At 37.5% G+C, this 18,452-nt stretch overlaps 1 protein-coding gene across 1 annotated transcript in view; it reads right to left on the bottom strand.

Annotated features, from left to right (window-relative positions):
* Nucleotides 1–18,452, bottom strand: part of LOC118404904 (serine-rich adhesin for platelets-like) — a 79,370-nt gene that overhangs the window by 41,509 nt on the left and 19,409 nt on the right. The window contains exons 29-66 of the mRNA XM_035804285.1: nucleotides 18,081–18,190; nucleotides 17,711–17,775; nucleotides 17,346–17,494; nucleotides 16,811–16,920; nucleotides 16,429–16,493; nucleotides 15,963–16,111; nucleotides 15,280–15,389; nucleotides 15,014–15,078; nucleotides 14,497–14,645; nucleotides 13,973–14,082; nucleotides 13,521–13,585; nucleotides 13,134–13,282; nucleotides 12,805–12,914; nucleotides 12,481–12,545; nucleotides 12,181–12,329; nucleotides 11,778–11,887; nucleotides 11,593–11,657; nucleotides 11,260–11,408; nucleotides 10,618–10,727; nucleotides 10,326–10,390; nucleotides 9,869–10,020; nucleotides 9,310–9,419; nucleotides 8,843–8,907; nucleotides 8,274–8,422; nucleotides 7,942–8,051; nucleotides 7,442–7,506; nucleotides 6,392–6,543; nucleotides 5,472–5,581; nucleotides 5,054–5,118; nucleotides 4,610–4,758; nucleotides 3,053–3,162; nucleotides 2,731–2,795; nucleotides 2,386–2,534; nucleotides 1,780–1,889; nucleotides 1,576–1,640; nucleotides 1,108–1,256; nucleotides 665–774; nucleotides 213–277 (exon numbers count right to left, since the gene is read on the bottom strand). Coding sequence (XP_035660178.1) covers nucleotides 213–277; nucleotides 665–774; nucleotides 1,108–1,256; nucleotides 1,576–1,640; nucleotides 1,780–1,889; nucleotides 2,386–2,534; nucleotides 2,731–2,795; nucleotides 3,053–3,162; nucleotides 4,610–4,758; nucleotides 5,054–5,118; nucleotides 5,472–5,581; nucleotides 6,392–6,543; nucleotides 7,442–7,506; nucleotides 7,942–8,051; nucleotides 8,274–8,422; nucleotides 8,843–8,907; nucleotides 9,310–9,419; nucleotides 9,869–10,020; nucleotides 10,326–10,390; nucleotides 10,618–10,727; nucleotides 11,260–11,408; nucleotides 11,593–11,657; nucleotides 11,778–11,887; nucleotides 12,181–12,329; nucleotides 12,481–12,545; nucleotides 12,805–12,914; nucleotides 13,134–13,282; nucleotides 13,521–13,585; nucleotides 13,973–14,082; nucleotides 14,497–14,645; nucleotides 15,014–15,078; nucleotides 15,280–15,389; nucleotides 15,963–16,111; nucleotides 16,429–16,493; nucleotides 16,811–16,920; nucleotides 17,346–17,494; nucleotides 17,711–17,775; nucleotides 18,081–18,190 — 4,069 coding nt within the window. The remainder of the gene's footprint in view (nucleotides 1–212; nucleotides 278–664; nucleotides 775–1,107; nucleotides 1,257–1,575; nucleotides 1,641–1,779; nucleotides 1,890–2,385; nucleotides 2,535–2,730; nucleotides 2,796–3,052; nucleotides 3,163–4,609; nucleotides 4,759–5,053; nucleotides 5,119–5,471; nucleotides 5,582–6,391; nucleotides 6,544–7,441; nucleotides 7,507–7,941; nucleotides 8,052–8,273; nucleotides 8,423–8,842; nucleotides 8,908–9,309; nucleotides 9,420–9,868; nucleotides 10,021–10,325; nucleotides 10,391–10,617; nucleotides 10,728–11,259; nucleotides 11,409–11,592; nucleotides 11,658–11,777; nucleotides 11,888–12,180; nucleotides 12,330–12,480; nucleotides 12,546–12,804; nucleotides 12,915–13,133; nucleotides 13,283–13,520; nucleotides 13,586–13,972; nucleotides 14,083–14,496; nucleotides 14,646–15,013; nucleotides 15,079–15,279; nucleotides 15,390–15,962; nucleotides 16,112–16,428; nucleotides 16,494–16,810; nucleotides 16,921–17,345; nucleotides 17,495–17,710; nucleotides 17,776–18,080; nucleotides 18,191–18,452) is intronic.

Genomic DNA, 18,452 nt, shown 5'->3' with positions numbered 1-18,452 from the left:
AAGGTTTGCTAGAAGTATTCGAGGATTTGAACAAGAAAAAAAATGTTGTGGCCATGTTGCCAGCGCTACATAGACATACTTATTGCTTAGAACTCTTATTCAGACTGTTATTCAGACCAGTTTTACATGCCACTTCTCCATTTCAGGCTTGAATGAGTACACAATAAACTTAAGGCCAGTCGTATATATGGTAAGGGAAGTGTTCGTCTCACCTTTGTTTGAACTCCACCACTTCAACACGCTGGAAACCGAGAGTGTTTCCCAACTGCACACTTAACTGTAAGCATGAACACAATAATAACTAGACTGTCATGTCTTATTAGTTGGTTTTACCATCTCTGAACTGTACTTCCAGCCACTCCAACAAGTCTGACCTTAAATGCAGTCATCTCCCCATGCACTCATACTTTCTTCCACCCTACTGACTGTGCATTTGAAAACCAAAGTACACACCAAAAACATGTCTTACCATTGATTGACATGCATACAAGTTAATAGGAACTTTGTTTCAAAGGATATATAAAAACCCATATACTTTTGTAACTGTAACTGATCTTATCTTTCCTTACATCTAAGAGCAACTATTAAGTCTGTTAGACTATAGAAATATTATATATATGATTGTGTTTAAGTTGTTTTATATCAAAGACATGACAGAACGTACAGCCTCCTGTACTGATTCCATCAGTGTGACGTAGGCCTTTGATGACTTGTTCTGAAGGTCAGCTGAGTAAGTCTGTGTCAAGGTCATCTGCGCAGTCTGAGATACAGTCACTGATAAAAAAAGAAACATTATTTCCCAATTTCAGCATTGAGAAATTAAAAAGACATTACGTTGTAAACAGCATTTGCAGGCTTTATTCTATACCAAATTTCTTAGGTGTGATCCATGACTTCAACTCATTCTATTATATACATTCTGTGGCATTCCCTTGTCTATCTGCATAATTAAGCTCAAATCTAATTCTTATTCAAAAACAACATTTCACCATATGACAACAAAAATTGACAACATTATAGTTTTCTTTCTGATTTATTTCTCAGCTCACACTAAGTGTTCCATCCCAATTTCTGTCCAAAAATCAATATGCTGCTGCTCATAGTTACCATCCTTTTTGATGATCGCAGAAGTGTTGACAACAGCAAGGCCTCCGAGATTCCCTGTCCGGACCTGGGTGATCACCGACTGCTGGGCTTCTTTTATTGCATACTCTGTGGCCGCAATTCTCAGAACCACTTCAACCTGCCCAGATTTGCTATGATAGAAGATGAACACAGATTGTACATCTGCTTTCAAACCAACCCGAGTGTGACTCTATGATAGTTTCAGAACCAAATCATTAGGACAATACAAGTTCTTTAATTTGAAGTACCTAAGGAATGCTGTATAAATTATTTTGAATTACGCAGCTACTCAAGCAACTGTATATGATTTTGGAAACGGTCAGACATTCCAGACAACAATCCGGTGTCTTTCATCAGTATCACTGCTTTTTGGTGCATCTTATTACTGAACATCTTTATCGACATATTGTTTTAAATCGTTTTATTGTGTGACTTCATGCATGCACTTACGTTCTCTTGAATTGGTCTGCTTTGGCTGCCTGGGCCCCCAAAGTCTTCACCAAAATCTGTGAAATCTGATAGTAGAAGGACAAACAAAATATTTAAACAGTCAAAACCAAACCCATTAATTTTCTACAAGCTTGTAGATACAATTTTGTCTTGATAATTCCATGGAAGAAATATTGCAAAAAAATGTTTACTAGTTATACTTACAACTTCTTCAATCTGTATCTTTAACTGTTGGTAAGTTTGAGACGTCACGTTCAACAGGGCAGCGGACCAGGACTGAGCCACCGTCATGGAAACCGAAGCAGATGTGACCACTGCAAGAGATCAAATTATATGAATCTGAATCAATCAAGTAACAATCAGTAGCTTGTGTGTTCTAGGGGTGAGCAATTCTGTCTTTGGGCTTAAAGGTCAAGAGTTCAAATATTGCTTTCGACATTGTTGTTCATGACAACTTTTTTTGCACAATGATACAAATGTACATGTAAATAGTGTTCTCAGTTTGTAAGCTTCAACCATTGCTGAGTGGAAAAACAGTGCCGTGGTGATTAGTTCTTGGGCTATTGAATTTTGAATTTGGGCTACTTAAAGTAAACAGTGTACAAATCTATATTAGCCACTGTCCACTGTTCATTGTGCTTGTTAAAGAAGCTAGGGTAATTTCCCCAGTACAATTAACCTGTAAATACTGTACATAGCATCTTTCTCTCTGTCACAACCAGTGAAAGACTTGCTCTAGGTTAGCTAAATCTGGATTGAGATCCTTTTCCTTTTTTGTTCTTTAAATAGCAATGTAACAGTTATACGTACCATCTTTGGTGACAGTTGATGACCCTGGAACAACAGCAACTCCTCCAATCTGGCCAGCTGAAACTGACTCTTGGTACAATGTCTGCACTGTCTTAGCTGCATACGAGGCCATGACCATACGCATAACCACAACAACTGTGTTGGAGGTGCTGCAAAAACAAAACAGTCCCAAGGTATAGTCATCAATATTGGCAATATGAAGTGATTGAAATTATTGATGAATTCCAGATATAGAAAACATATCCCATTGACATGTAATTTGTAAGATTCTCTGAGAATAACATAATAATTTGACACGATTAGCTTCATTAGTGGAGGAAGAATGAAAAGAATACAAAAATCTACCTGTTCTGGAACTCCACAACTACAACCCTCTGGAAGCCCAGTGTGTTCCCCATCTGAACACTGATCTGGAAATTTGAACAGGACTCGTCAGATTTTGTCAATGTATGTATGCAAATCATAGAGACATCACCATTTGCAATGATACCACATTCAGACTAGTTGATAAAAAAATTTTTGCTCTAGAACTGATGGGAAATCTTGTATTGCAAAATTGATCCAATGTGTCATTACTGTTTTGTTGACATACAACATACATGTACTGAAGATGTACATCAACATTAACTTGTCAACAGCATATTATACAATGTAGATGAAGACTTACTGCTTCCTGCAGTTTTGTCTGAAGAGTGATGAAAACTGCTGAATTTTTGTTTGCAAGTTCAGTTGAGAATTTCTGGCTCAGGGTCATCTGGGCTGTCTGGGACACCACAACTGTGAAAAACAATTTCAGTCAGTTTTGGGCGACGCCTGATGGGCGAGCCTAATAGTATAGTGTGGGACCATTTGCAAAGAATTCCAAAACTTCCACAGGAATGTCAGGAATGTAGATTCCGCGCGTGCGTAGTTGCATCATGCTGGACTGAACCATTACCTCCACGTGTAAGCTTTCCAGTCGCATGGCACATGCCGATATACGAGTGCAAACTTGGAAAGTTTGGTGGCCTTCTTCACCCTTGATATCTTTGTTTCAAAAATGCAAACCGATGTGTGAAACAAGCATTGTTTGTGCTTAAATGATGTATAACATGTGGAGGTTTGTGAGATAGCGATGTGATAGTTACCTTCGCCAAGAACGTTATATTTTGGGTAGCGTTTGTATGTGTGTGTGTGTTTGTAGAAGACCACCATAACTTGAGAACGCCTGGATGGATGGTACTGATACCCGGTATAAATAAATAAATAAATAAATAAATAAACAAATAAACAAACAAATAAACAAACAAAATAAACAAATAAATAAATAAACAAATAAAAAATAAACAAACAAAAATAAACAAATGAAAATAAACAAATGAAAATTAGATAAAAATAAACAAATAAACAATTAAAAAATAGAACACAAATAAATACAAATAAGTAAATAAATACAAATAAATAAACAAATAAATAAAAATAAATAAATAAATAAATAAATAAAAATAAATAAATGAAAATAGATAAATAAAAATGAATAAATGAAAATGAATAGATAAATATATAAATGTGGGTAGGCCTTGTTGAGACCTGGAAACGATTAGATTTTGGGCCCCCTAGCGGTCGGTTACTTTACTGCAGCGGAACTTCCTGGTTTGATATCTCGAGTTTTGGACATGCTGCGGCTATGCATTTTAAGTGGTAGACAGCTCTTGATGCCGTGAGTTAGTGGTATAGGTTTGCCCCCCCCCCCCAGCGGCTTGTTTTGGAACTGCAGGACAGGTTTGGTGTCAGACTTTGAAAGGGAATAACTCAAGAAGAGGTCGACGGATTGTTATGATTTTCACCGTCGCCATGGCAATAATTTTTATTGCCACACTTTTTGTCTTTGCAAAGATATGCAAGTGAAATACCTGTTGACATATTCGCTGTTATATAGAAGGTGGAAGAAAAATGTGCATTTCAGTCAGTTTTTAAGATATTCAAGATACCTTTTCAAAGGTATCCTTTGTGAAATATATATGAATTATGACAGATTTACTTCTATTTAAAAGGTGGATGTATGTTTCTAGAGGATAAGTCTGAGTAGTCTTCAAAAGTACATGTTTACTACACGTTGGGTTCCTGCTAAAAGGTCAATCAGGATATTGTCATACGCAACTTTTGACAATTGCATGAAATTGTACGTTCATATTGGCATAAAAAATGTCTATATCTATGGGCTCTATGGTTTCAAGGTACTCACTGTCCTTTTTGACTACTACAGAGGAAGCATCCACAGACAAGCCCCCAACGTTTCCAGACCGGACCACTGTGGTGAAGGACTGCTGGGACTGTTTGAGAGCATACTCAGCAGCAGCTATCACAACTACCACTTCTACACGTTTAGATTGGCTGGAAGGAAAATGAAAGAACAACGGTTAACACTAAGGTCATGTTGATTTGATTATATGCATGACATCCACGCAAGTATAGATTTTCAGCCGTTTCTCTCCATTTTGCCATGTTGTATTTTAATTCAATAAAAATCATCCCATTAGAGTTGAATTGCTTGAGTTGCTTATCCGGCGTCCGTTGGCCATTTACTGCAGCTGCTGAATAATATATTAAAGAATCTAGTCTTTATACAACATCCTTGTCCAACTTGAGAAGACACAAGGCTTATATAGAATATATACAATGTACTTACGTCTCCTTAAACTGTAACACTTGTAGACCCTGGAAACCTACAGTCTGCAGGAGTTGAAGGGACAACTGAAAGTGGCAAACACAGGAAATAGTAGCTAATTAAAAAGTACGTATTAAATGTATTTATTTCTCTATTTCTGATTTCTTCCACTGGGGTAGCTCTATATCTGAACACTGATTTTCAGAGAGGGCCTGGGCACACACAAACATACAGTTGTTACAGTCAGTTATCATAGTACTTACATGACAAAACCTAGATGTTTATCTGACTACCAAATTAAAAATTTAGATTTTTGTCCATACACATGGTTGTTAATATCAATGCAAGGTCATAAGGTTTGAAAGGTTGTAATTGAACAGATAATTGGAGTTTTTTTAACATCGATTCTTGTGAACTTTTTTACCCATGGACTACTTACAGATTCCTCTATCTTAGTCTGGAGCGTTTTGTAAGCCACAGTAGTGCTGTCCTTCAGGTCAGCTGAGTAGGACTGGGTCAAGGCCATCGAAACCGAAGATGTTAAAGTCACTGAAAGTAGAAACGATTACAATGAATATGGGTCAAGTCAATGCGTTTAATATTCAATCTAGATTGCTTTCAAGGCTATTTAAAATTTAGAGAGGAGAGAGAGGTCATGGATAAGAATCAAAACATTATAGGGCAATGACCCTAATTGACGCAGGCGCAGAAGGCCCAAAACGAGTCCATACAGTATTTTAGTCTATTTTCGACTTTTAGCAGGAAAATGTAAGTACATTTCATATTGGTGAGACAGTGTACTGCAGATGTTCAGATTCGGCCAAAAAAATAGGTTTTGGTCCATCTTTTTGGCCTGTGCTGACCCCTAATTTGAAGTGCTGAGTCCCAAAAATGACGTCATGAAAAAGCAAGATGGCGGCAGGTTTGACCGGTGGAATAGTTGCACTGGTCAGAAAGTTTAAATATTAGACTTTTGGACACTTGAGAAAGCGGGCTGCTGTGTGGGGTGAGTTCTTATGACCTGGAATGTTCACGGATGAGATTATGACACCCTGAACTTGCTAAATTTTACATTATCGCCTATGTAGATTTGTATTAGTGGTAACTGCTCTATACAGCACTAGATGATAACAGTGCAATAAATGTTCAACAATTGCACAAGATACAATAATTATGTATGCCAACCAATAACAAATACTAAATATGAATTAATGATACATTGTATGAAATTTTGATACCCATTATAGTGCGACTCAATCTGCATTCTTTAAAATGGAAATCATAAAAGATCTTTCCAATGATTATTGTTCAGCACTTAGTGCAACATCTAAATTGGATGTGTAGTTACAAAATATTTACCATCCTTCGTGACAGTTGCAGTGACATTGGAGTTGATGGACACGCCTGCCAGCTGCCCAGATTTGACAGTCTGTACTAACGTGGTCTGGACAGAGCTGGCAGCATAGGAGGCCATCACCATCCGGACTACCACAACAACTGTGTTGGTGGAACTGGAGATAGAAGCCAACAGGTACTTCGTTATTCATGCATACTCAGTCTGTATCAACATTGTGCAGATATGTTTTTTATCATCTAAAAATCTACTATTCTTTATTGTAAATCGTGTTATTTAGAGTCGAATCCGAGTCACCGAGAGGGTTTTTCAATAATATTTGTCATAAGTTTGAACTATTCTAAGTAAAAGAATATCTCAGTCACTTAAGTTCTAAATTGTTCAAACAATTCAAAATGAAAGTTTGGACATGTTTGAACCTATCTATATATGTTGGAAACATTGGGAAAGTAATAATTTAAATATCTCTTTATTTAGAACAATTTAGAAACATCTATGTGTTATTGTTGGAACATGTTCTCAAATGTTCCAACAATTTGCGTCATTTTTTTTCCTCCATAAAATCTTTTGTAACCTCCATAAACCAAGCTGCTAAGCTGGGTCTTTTGTTTGGGTCTTGTATTTTTAGATTCTCTTCAGTAGACACTAGTGAGTCTTTTGTGAGAAGCTGTGAGACTGACATAATTTCCTGTACTTGGCAGGGATGTGTGAATTGCCCTCTCCCCAGCCCACTGACCCAGTTTCATCATTTTGTTTCAATGTTCGAACTGTTACATATGATCACAAATGATGAATCTATGTTGGAACAGTTTAGGAACTATCAGAAATAATGACTTTGATGTTAGAAATGTTTCTAACATGTTTGAATGCTGTAGAAAATATTTAGAACATCACAATGATGTTATAAACAGTTACTAATTAGAATGTTATAAAGATTTCCAAAATGTTGGAACAAAAGAAACACCCTCTTGGTAATGTGGAATTGACTCTAAATGAAAAGAAAATGTTTAAGATTAGAATAACTTTTATCAGCTGTGCAAAATTGGAAAACTCACCTCTTGGTAAACTCCACGACAATGACTCTTTGGAATCCAACCGTGTTTCCAAACTGAACACTCAACTGTGGATAAGAACAGGCAAAGTTGAAAAGGCTTACCTTACAATGATTACAATGAAATGAAGAATGTGAATATCAAATTAAACTGATGTTGGCATATATATGATGACACATTTGCAAACCAAATTTGTGTTTATTGGCACACTTTGGACAGATTAGCAAAAGGGCTAGGTGGGCGTCACTCCACCGTCAAAGAAAGTGGTGTAAACTGCCTTTACCAATGGGCATGGTGACTATCGAACCCGGGACCTTTCGCTTTTGAGCCCAACCTTAACACTATACTAGTTTCGCCACACCAACGCTAACTTTGTTTCAGAACTGATACATTTCAGAGACGTATTAGGAAGTATGTCCGACCTAAGAATCTTAAGACTCCGATATTATCTAGGATCAATTATTTGATTGATATACGTTTTATTTGTGACTGAAAACACTTACTGATTCCTGTAGCTTTGTCTGCAGAGTGATGAAGGCTTTAGATGTTTTGTTTGCAAGGTCAGCTGAAAACTGCTGTGTCAAGGTCATCTGGGCAGTCTGGGACACCGTCACTGTTACAGTAGTGGAAATTAAGATGAAAGTCTGACAAGATGCACAGAATAAGACGTAGATTTTGTCTTTGAGAGACTATGCAGTAGTACATGGAGTTGTTAACTGCAAGACACTTTAGCCCCCAGGGTCCTTACTTATTGGATATTAGTCACATACATGCTTTACACAAACACTGTTACACAGATAAAAGATGCTATATGGAATAAAAATATTATTCTTACCGTCGTTCTGGACTACAGCTGATGTGTTGATGACCGAGAGGCCAGTGACCTGACCTGAGGTTACCACGGTAACAAAGGCCTGCTGGGTAGCTGTGGCAGCATACTGTGCTGTCACTATTCTCACTATTACCTGGACGGTGTTGGTCTTCCTGTTAGGAAAAGTTACATTGACTTTTATTCATCAATATTTGTGATTTTCTTTTCTACTATTCAATGGTTCAACATCTGTAGATCTGTCATTCAATAATCTAAATTAAAAACTGTGGTTTCAGTATCCTCACGATGACCTGTATGGTGTTGGTCTTCCTGTTAGGAAAAGTACAGTGACTGTTATTCGATCTTTGCTTTGATATCGTTCAATAGTTCAATATCTGCATGTTCTTTCAATTGGAAAAGAATTGTAAGTATGTGCCGAATGTGATTTCTTGAATATTTTCTTTCTTAAAGTGATACATAGAAATACAGGTAAATGGCAAAAAGAAATGTCTAAAATTCCCTATGGAATAGGGCACTTAGCCCAAAATGGACAGAGGAAGATCTTCCTTATATAGGAAGATATTGGATCTTACGTTTGTCGGAATTCTGCTACCTGCAAGCCTTGGAAACCAACTGTTTCCAGCAGCTGTATTGTCATCTGCAATACATTGTGATGTTTGTTAGACTTCAACAGATACCCAGGGTCATCCAGTAAAGGCATCAATGGCATCAACCATTTCATGGATAGTAAACATTGTACTGCAACTACAAAAGACTGCTTTGTAAAGTTTTATTTGTCACAAATTTATTTAAACATTATCAGATATTCTATTCAGCTATGAAAGTTTTTGTGAAAACTGAATAATTATCATTGTCCTTTTTAATTGATTCTACTTGTATCAAGATATTCTGTTCTGAGGCTCTTCCCCATGATATTGTCAATGTAGAATTATAGAAGTTAATCTAATTATAAATGTCAATGTGCTGACAGATATTTTCAAAAGGTGAAAACACAATCTCAACCGATTCTTAAATTATCAGAATCCTCTATTGTACCCACCGCCTCTTCTACTTGTGTCTTGAGTTGTTTGTAAGTCACGCTGGTAGTGTCCTCTAGGTCAGCTGAATAGGCTTGATTCACCGCCAAGGACAATGAGGACGAAACGCTGACTGGAAATCAGAGCACACAGTTTTGCGATTTTAGACTGAGTTCAAAAATGTATCTCAAGTTTAAGTGTAATGTTACATGGAGAATTTTTTAAACTTCATCCTTCATCATTATCACTTCATCCTTAAAAGTAAAAGATGGATTGACAACATCATCTCCTCAACCTAAATAAAGTCAGCCCTAACGATAAAGGCTACAGCAAACTGTCATCAAGCCCTCACATCTATGTGCAAGCTCGTCTAATCCTTGTCTTAGTTAACAGACGATAAACCGGATAGTGAGTGATTGAGTGTAAAGATTTTTCATACATTTACTGCATTGATAGGCTTTTTCGAACATGAACGATGGATTAGTAATGATCAATACATATAGTTGTCACAGTCAAAACAGATTTTTCTGCTGTGATGATATGAGACATTCAGAAATTAGAGGCCAAACAATCATTGTGTACCATCTCTCTTGACAGTTGCAGTCACACTGGAGTTGACAGAGATGGATCCAATTTGCCCAGATGCGACGGTCTGCACAAGAGTTGTCTGGACTGAGCTGGCAGCGTAGGAGGCCATCACCATCCGGACTACCACAACAACTGTGTTGGTGGAACTGGAACAGGTAGTCATAGTTAGGTACCCCTTGATTAAGTCCTATCTTTCTATTTCTACCTTGAAAAACAAAGTGCGCGTGGTCAACAGTTAGCTCCATGCATTGAATTTCATCATAGTCACTATTTTGATGCCTTTACCAATTCCATCTTTTCATTCTATCTTAAAAAGCAAATCAAATGAGAACAAACTTAGTAACAACGGGAGTATTTTCGAAAATCATTTTTCATAACATATTCTAGAGGGTCACCTTTAAACAAAATGGATTGTTGGTTTCCTAAATTCAAGAAAGAGCCAGACACGAACCTTTGGGTGAACTCCACAATGTTGACTCTTTGGAACCCAATAGTGGTCCCGAACTGCACAGTCAGCTAAAAGGATAAGGAAGTAATTTGAAATTTGTAGCTTAGTTCAACAGCTGCAAAATTGTAGAGTGTTGTATGTTCTATAAATGCATGTACATAACTCACTCTGCCCCTAGATTGTGGAAATTATCGTAATTTGCAAGAAGATGATATTGAAATAAATTAAAACACAACGTAAAACAAGGTAAAGCCATCCTTAGATTTCCAAAAAGGAGCGGAAATGCAATACTCACAGCCTCCTGCATTTGTGTTTGCAAAGTGATGAAGGCCTGGGACGTTTTATTCACAAGGTCAGCAGAAAACTGTTGAGTCAAGGTCACCTGGGCAGTCTGAGATACTGTCACTGTTTGACAAAGGAATGTTTAAAATCAGTCAAATAATTGAAATCACACCACTAAGTCTTTTAGAAAGTGTCAAAAGTGTTAGAGACATATTTTACTTATGATGTATTTTAAGAGGTTAAGAGGTATTTTCTGAACATTGTTGAAACATGTGCAACAAACAGATGATAAATTGGATAGTGTGAATGAGTGAGTAAGTGAGACTACTATAAAGTAACAGTTACATTAACGGCAATCTCCAAGCAGAGACATGACTTACAATACATGTAGACAATGGATATGATAGTGTGAATGAATGAGTGACTACTATACACAGTAACAATGAGTTACTATAAGGTAAGCAGATTCTACAGTCACTGTGGTGTAAGATAGTATCATAAGCTGACCAAGGAGTGCAGCTGGCCAAGGAGTGTTCATTTGCCACTGATCTGCTTGAAGCTTCAGATTAAGATCATTAAGGAACACGAGACTGAGAACAGAAACCGTTATAATACCTGTTTCTAACACTAGAATAAAAGTTTCATTAAATCTTACCATCCTTCTGTACAACAGCAGATGTGTTGTCGACAGCAAGACCCACGACTTGACCCTTGGTTACAACGGTAACAAATGCATTCTGGGTAGATGTTGCTGCATACTGTGCCGTCACAATCCTCACAATGACCTGGATGGTGTTGGACTCTCTACAAATAAAAATAGAAAAATGGGGTTGCAATAGTGTGCAATGTTTGCATATTCATTGACAACAAGTCCTGGAGAAGACACATACTTGTATGCATGTAAAAATCATCTATGGAGCTAAAATACGAAGAAATCATCGCGATTATCTTACATTAAGAGCAATACTTTGTGCAAGAAGATACATACGTTCGTCGGAACTCCGCCACTTGCAAACCCTGGAAACCAACTGTCTCAAGCAGCTGTAGCGTCATCTGTAACAGACATTGTTTAAAAAGATCAGTAGAAGCACTCACAACATGCTTTTCTGATACAATGAAAGCAGCTCTTTAATGTCAGAGATGCTGTATTCAATGTTCCATGTTCTGTCTCACCGTTTCTTCTACTTGCGTCTTGAGTTGTTTGTAAGCCACGCTTGTTGTGTCCTGTAAGGCAGTTGACCAGGCTTGGGTGACCGTCAAGGATAAGGATGAGGAAACGCTCACTAGCAGAGAAACAAAGAAACAAATTATACATATGAAAAGAATTGAATATTTGGAGCTAACATTAACCAACTACGAATATCATACAGCTGTCACTGTTACATAGTGAATATCATTAGAACTTTTTGTCATCAAGTACTATAGGAGCATTGACCATAACATAGCTTAAAATGTTAAGCGCTAGATGTGCAAAGGTTATGTGTCATGGGTCATTCAGTGTAATATACAATCATGCAACCAGCAACGTTGGTGTGTTACAGATATAGTGATATATACATATACATGTAATATTTACCATCTTTCTTAACCATTGCAGAGTTTGCAGTCACAGAAATTCCACCCAGTTGTCCAGAGGACACTATTTGTACAAAGTTTGTCTGCACTGACGTCGCTGCGTATGACGTCACTATCATGCGGACTACGACAATAGTTGTGTTGGTAGAGCTGGAATAAAACGGGGGCAAAAAAGACAAATTGTAAATGTCATGCATAAGGATGATTAAGTTTCATCTATCTTATAACCAAACGTAGTACTAAAAGTAACAAATTCTTAAAAAAAATAATTTGTACAGAAGATTGGAGAAAAATAATGTACCTTTGTGAAAATCGTATCACGTTGGCCCTTTGGAAACCCACCACAGTTCCAAACTGTACACTCAACTGGAGAGGACAAAAACGGTAAAAGTCAATGTGTTGTATTGGTCATTACTTTTATTAGTACATCAACATGTCCTTGGCACAAACTCTTATTCACATAATTATAAAGCATAAACTGTGAAAGTGGATTTTGATGCACAATATGGAAGATTGGATTAGTTTTGGCTATTGATGGTAATTATAGAGTAGACCAAGGCATGTAGTACTACATAGCAAAAGAAAATTCATTCAGCACTCAAGACTGACAAACAAGGTTACTTACAGCTTCTTGCAGCTGTGTTTGAAGGGTGATGAAGGTCACGGATGTTCTATTCACCAGGTCAGCTGACCACTTCTTCGTCAAGGTCATCTGCGCAGTCTGAGAAACCGTAACTGTAAAAGAAGAACAAGTTTTGATCATCTAATTCATCAAGTTGTGACACTGAAACACTCTCCACTCTGGAGGGGGAGAGTGGACCTGGTCCAGGCAACTCCTCCGTAATGATGATGATGATGAAAAACTCAGTATTTATGATCCATACTTCAACCACAATGGACTTAAATAAAATTTTTGAGCTGCAGTTTCTGTATGAAATGCCAGAGGGAGCTTACCGTCCTTCTGAATGACAGCTGACGTGTTGTCTATGGCGAGACCAGTCACCTGACCAGTGGTTACCACGGTAACAAATGCATTCTGGGTAGCGGTGGCAGCATACTGGGCGGTGACTATTCTCACTATGACCTGAATGTTGTTGGATTCTCTGCAAAACAGTGATTCAACAAACGTGATCATTCCAGCAAAAGTTTTATTAAATGAATTAGAGCAAGATAATTTACAGTAGATGTAATTAAGAGAGGAGCTCATTTATCAAGTTCTTAACATGCAAACTGGCTGAACTTGGTAAGCAATTAATCTGTATCCAATCTTTAGGACTTTAAAGATCAATGACATTGACAAAGATCAATATGCATCAATAACATTGATCCCAGAAATCTTACGTTTTCTTGAATTCAGCCACCTCAAGACCCTGGAATCCAACTGTCATCAACAATTTTTCTGTCATCTGTGAAAAATAAGGAAAGTGTGGTTGAATTTTGCCGTTAGTGTTCATATTACATGTAAGAGGGAAGGGCCTCTATAAGCATAATTGATTTTTTTCCAATCCATGAGCAAATGAAAGAAAATAACACCTAATACTTACTTCAGCAAAGTCTTCTTTGTTATACAACCTTCTTCAAATCTTCACTAAATGTTCCAATTAACGACCTTCCAATTTGCCTTCATCAGTACAATGTGAAACAAATACTATCGGTGCTATTGTTTCATTTTGTATTGATGAATGGTCGTCAAACGTTTTCTAAAGAATTAAAGAAGGTTGTGTAACAAAGAAGACTTTGCTCATCAATTGATCTACCAACCTGTTGAACCTAATTACGGAAGCAATACTAACCGTTTCCTCAATCTTTGTCTTCAGTGTCTGGAAGGAGACGCTTGTCACATTCATGAGCTCCGTTGACCAGGTTTGTTTTACTATCATGGTCACAGTGCTTGATGTACTCACTAAAATAGAATGGAAGGAAGAACAAGACAATAATTATAATGTTATGTAGCTTCCTGTTTGTTGTTGTTATTGTATTTTGTTATTAAGTTTGCTGGCTACTCCCTCTTCTCAGTCAGGAGCCAAATGGAGAGGAGTACAGTTGGTAAAGCTAAATTAAAAATCTGAACTCTGAAATGACATTCTGTAAACAGCCAGAGCCTAGTGGCCTTAGTAATTGCCCGAGGTGTGACCAAGCAATTGAGACATCAAAAATGAAAAAGAATACTTTCTTTGCGATTTCTTTGCCTCTGGCGGAATACGAATTTTGATTCCAAACTAATGCATTATGTGTCTATCTGACATGAAGCCATTTCTTCCGCAAGAAAAATTGTGGAAAGTACAATCATATGTAATACAATTTCAGCAACATTTACCATCCTGTTTAACCACTGCTGATGCTGTATTCACGCTTATTGTTCCAATGCGGCCACTCTTGACTGTTGTAACGAAAATCGTCTGGACAGAGGTTGAAGCATAGGAGGCCACCACTATTTTAGTCACGACAACAACTGTCTTGCTGGAACTGAAAAAAGGAATTAACAATGAAATACAGCATTAAATGTCTTAATGTATCTTATGGAGTTCTACTTGTCTCACATGGCTTCCATAGAAAAAATTGAACATACTCCACGTGCACCAAGTGTAAAATTTTCTACTACCGAATTAGGACTTCGGAATTGTTGTTGTTATAATTTTTGTTCGAGGACGACAGATTTTCTCAACCTCTGGTGCATTTTGCATTTAAAACGTGCATTTTCTTGGATTGATCATGATAGGACATGAATAAACAAATGAAACAAACTTTCAAGGATGCATGTCTTAGCATAAAGCTGTATAACATATTGGTCGAGCATAATCAATACATTATACATGTCTGACAGTCTTTCTCACCTTTGTTTGAATTCTACCACGCTGACACGTTGAAAGCCAACAGTGTTTCCAAACGCCACACTCAGCTGCGAGACAAAAACACATTTATTTGACATCAAATTGATCAAAGGCTACACTTGGACCAAACATAAAGATATAACACATGAATTCATCTCAAATTTTGATGATTTATAACTACTTGGTATAAAAGAACCAGTGATTCAACTTTTTTTTCTTTTTGCAATATAATGCAGACAACATCAAAATACATATTGCAGGTCCTTTACCGATTCTTCCAGCTGTGTTTTTAATGCCACAGAACTAGATGAGGTCATGTTTGCAAGGTCAGCTGAAAACGTCTGTGCCAATGTCATCTGGGCAGTCTGAGAAACCGTCACTGGAAAAGGAACCAAAAATGATTACTTTAGCAGTGATTTGGAAGATGGATGGTTTCTACAGGACGTGCTGTGCAATTAACTAAGCTCTGGCACCTGACTACTTGGATAATGGCACTTGTAAGAGAGGCATGAAGACCTGTACAAATGTAACATCTCAACAGACACGTGGGAAGGGCAGTCGCTAAATTGTGTTTAAGATACCATGGATGCAAACAAGAGAAGGGGAGAAACTTAAAAAGAGAAACAGAGAAAACGCATCAAATGCACTCCAACTATACAGCACAATATGCAGTGTGTGCAACCAAGTTTGAAGATTTCCGACTAGATTCTTGCATGTAAGTCACATCTTAAACCATAAGAGAGCTTTGTGGGTGCACAGATAGTCTCTGAAGACTGAACAGACAAGGAGAAGGAGGAGGAAATGGGACAATGTACAAATGTATACTAGCCATAAAAAACTGTAGAATATTATTGCACACTTAATCAACAACATTTTGTCATAATTTTGTGGTCAAAGTAAAAACAAGTCTGACACAACTCAAAACGGTGTAAAAAAAATAAAAGAAACTCACCATCCTTTTGGACAACAGCTGATGTAGTTATGACAGGAAGACCAGCTATCTGTTCAGTCTGTACAACTGTTACAAACATCTGCTGTGCCGCAGACTGGGCATACTGCGCAGCTACAATCCTCAGGATTACTTGGACCTGTGTTGACATGCTGTGAAACAGGAAGAAATTTTAAACAACAACCTGATAAGTTATAACTCAGAATCATGTCACTTTTACTAAGTTGTAGTTTATTACATCGGAACACGTCAAGGACTTCATTATGGCTGGCAAATAAACATATTCTCATAAAATGAGATTGTAAAGCTGGACAGATATGTCCCAAATTTGGTCAAATTTGAAATGCAGCAGTCATCATTTAACATGTAGGATATAAGATAGCTACTATATTTCAAGGATTCTCATATCTTAAAGGAAGTTTCATTTTAGGTTGGTGATAAGCAGACTGAGACTAGACTTGGAACCTACGTTTGTTTAAACCCTGCCACCTGAACACCTTGGACACCAAATGTTGTGAGCAGTCTTGCAGTCATCTGTAAAGGAATAACTGATATTAGTTACTGGGTTAGTTGACATTTTGTTTAAGAAATTCATAGTGCTGGCAACTTGGCATACATAAAAGATTACATGTATAACAATGGTTGTTGTTGAAAGTGACCAGAAATTCTCAGAACCCTTTTCAATTGCAAACAATATGTAGGAAAGAACATAAACAACGAAATAACAGTAGTAACCTTCGTGTATCAATGGGTATCATCCACATTTCTATAAGCATCTCTAAGTACATTTCTGGCATTTCTAATCACAATAACTTCAATGAACAGATTTGAACTATAGCATCTTTACTTACAGATTCCTCTATTTTGGTCTTGAGTTGTTGGTAGGTGACAGACTTCACACTTAGTAAGTTTGCAGACCATGTCTGGTTCAATGACATTGTCACTGATGATGATGTGCTCACTAGAGAAAAAGAAAACAAACTCTTCAAAGAAAATACATGTTGCTTACGAATACCAAACTTGTTTCTCTGCAGTTGCTTTCTACATAGCAAAGGTCGACAGTTGCTTCTACGTAGCAAAGATTCATATACATAAATAATTGTCAATGAGTGTATATTGCACCTGATATATTTTAACTATGTCTTTGCGTCTATGGAAAAATTCGAAGGACTGCTCAAAAGCAGTTGTGGTGACCAGTGGGTCATCATGTAGAGGTGGTTGGTACACCAGGTTTGACTGTTCTATGCTTTTTTATTACTGCAGTTTTCCCTTTATCTTTGACAATAAAAGGAGATACTTCAGTGACTGTTGTTACTGTAGAGGCCGGTATGAAAGACAAAATGGTGCGAATATGTGCAAAGTTATTACAAATAATGGTTGTCTTACCATCTTTGACAATATTAGCAGATGTCTTGTCCACTACAATCTGGTTGATCTGCCCGTTAGTCACCGTGCTCACAAACGCAGACTGGACAGAGCTGGCGGCATAACTGGCTGCTATCAGACGTGTCACCACAATGATTGTGTTGCTCGAGCTGTTAAGGAAAAATGGGTTCAAGTTACAAAGATGAGAAACATGGATGATCATGCACTTTAACTATCAAAAGCCACCTTTGCGAAATGACTCTGCACAAGGAGGTTAAAGACCACCTCCTTGCTCTGCACAATTTAAGTTTATATACTTTATGCTGGGTGAAGAGACTATGTATTTGCAAAATTATAGGCAGCAATCGATGTAATTGGCACCCAACCTTTGCTTGAAATTCACCACCATGGCACGCTGGAATCCAATGGTATTGCCCAGCTCCACACTGATCTGTAAGAATTAGATGTAAGTTCAGAGCTGAAATGAGCTTGAGAGCATTTGTAAGACAAACACATTATAATTAGGATGGACTGTGATATGACGTATCACGTGTATCATGTATGTACAGAGATCAGGACGCATGTGCGGCGACAGGAATTCTAGGTAATATGTCAAAGGTTATGCAAATTGAAACAATGGTCAAGACAAGGACTGTTTTCATTTTCGAGGCCTTTACACAAGATAGAAAGCAAAACTATATGCAGGATGTAATGTGTAACTTCACGGGCTAACCCTAACCACAGGCAGGTACTCACCCCATTCTGGACTTGTTTCTGCAGAGTCATGAAGGTCTTGGATGTCTTATTCATCAGATCAGCTGACCAAGGTTGATTTACTGTCACCTGAGCGGTCTGTGAGGTGGTCACTGTAATAAATCATGTTGAAAATTATCTAAAACATCGAGCAGATTGAAATTGGACTGAGCAGAGCACTTTGGACTAATGCTTGTAGCTTTTCACAGACTACACCTATATATCAGATATTTTGTGAAAATGTATATTGAAAGCTAATTAATATGTAGAATGCAATTAGATGTCTCCAGGAACAAAGTCAATTCTGCAGAATTCTGGAGAATTCTGGGAACCTGAGCCAGAATTCTGCAGGCTCAAGAATCTGCACCTGAAAAT

This window comes from Branchiostoma floridae, chromosome 17 (genome assembly GCF_000003815.2).
Source record: "Branchiostoma floridae strain S238N-H82 chromosome 17, Bfl_VNyyK, whole genome shotgun sequence".
Classification (NCBI taxonomy): Eukaryota; Metazoa; Chordata; class Leptocardii; order Amphioxiformes; family Branchiostomatidae; genus Branchiostoma; species Branchiostoma floridae.
The sequence above is the reverse complement of the archived record's forward strand: the minus strand, read 5'-3'. Positions and strand labels throughout refer to the sequence as shown.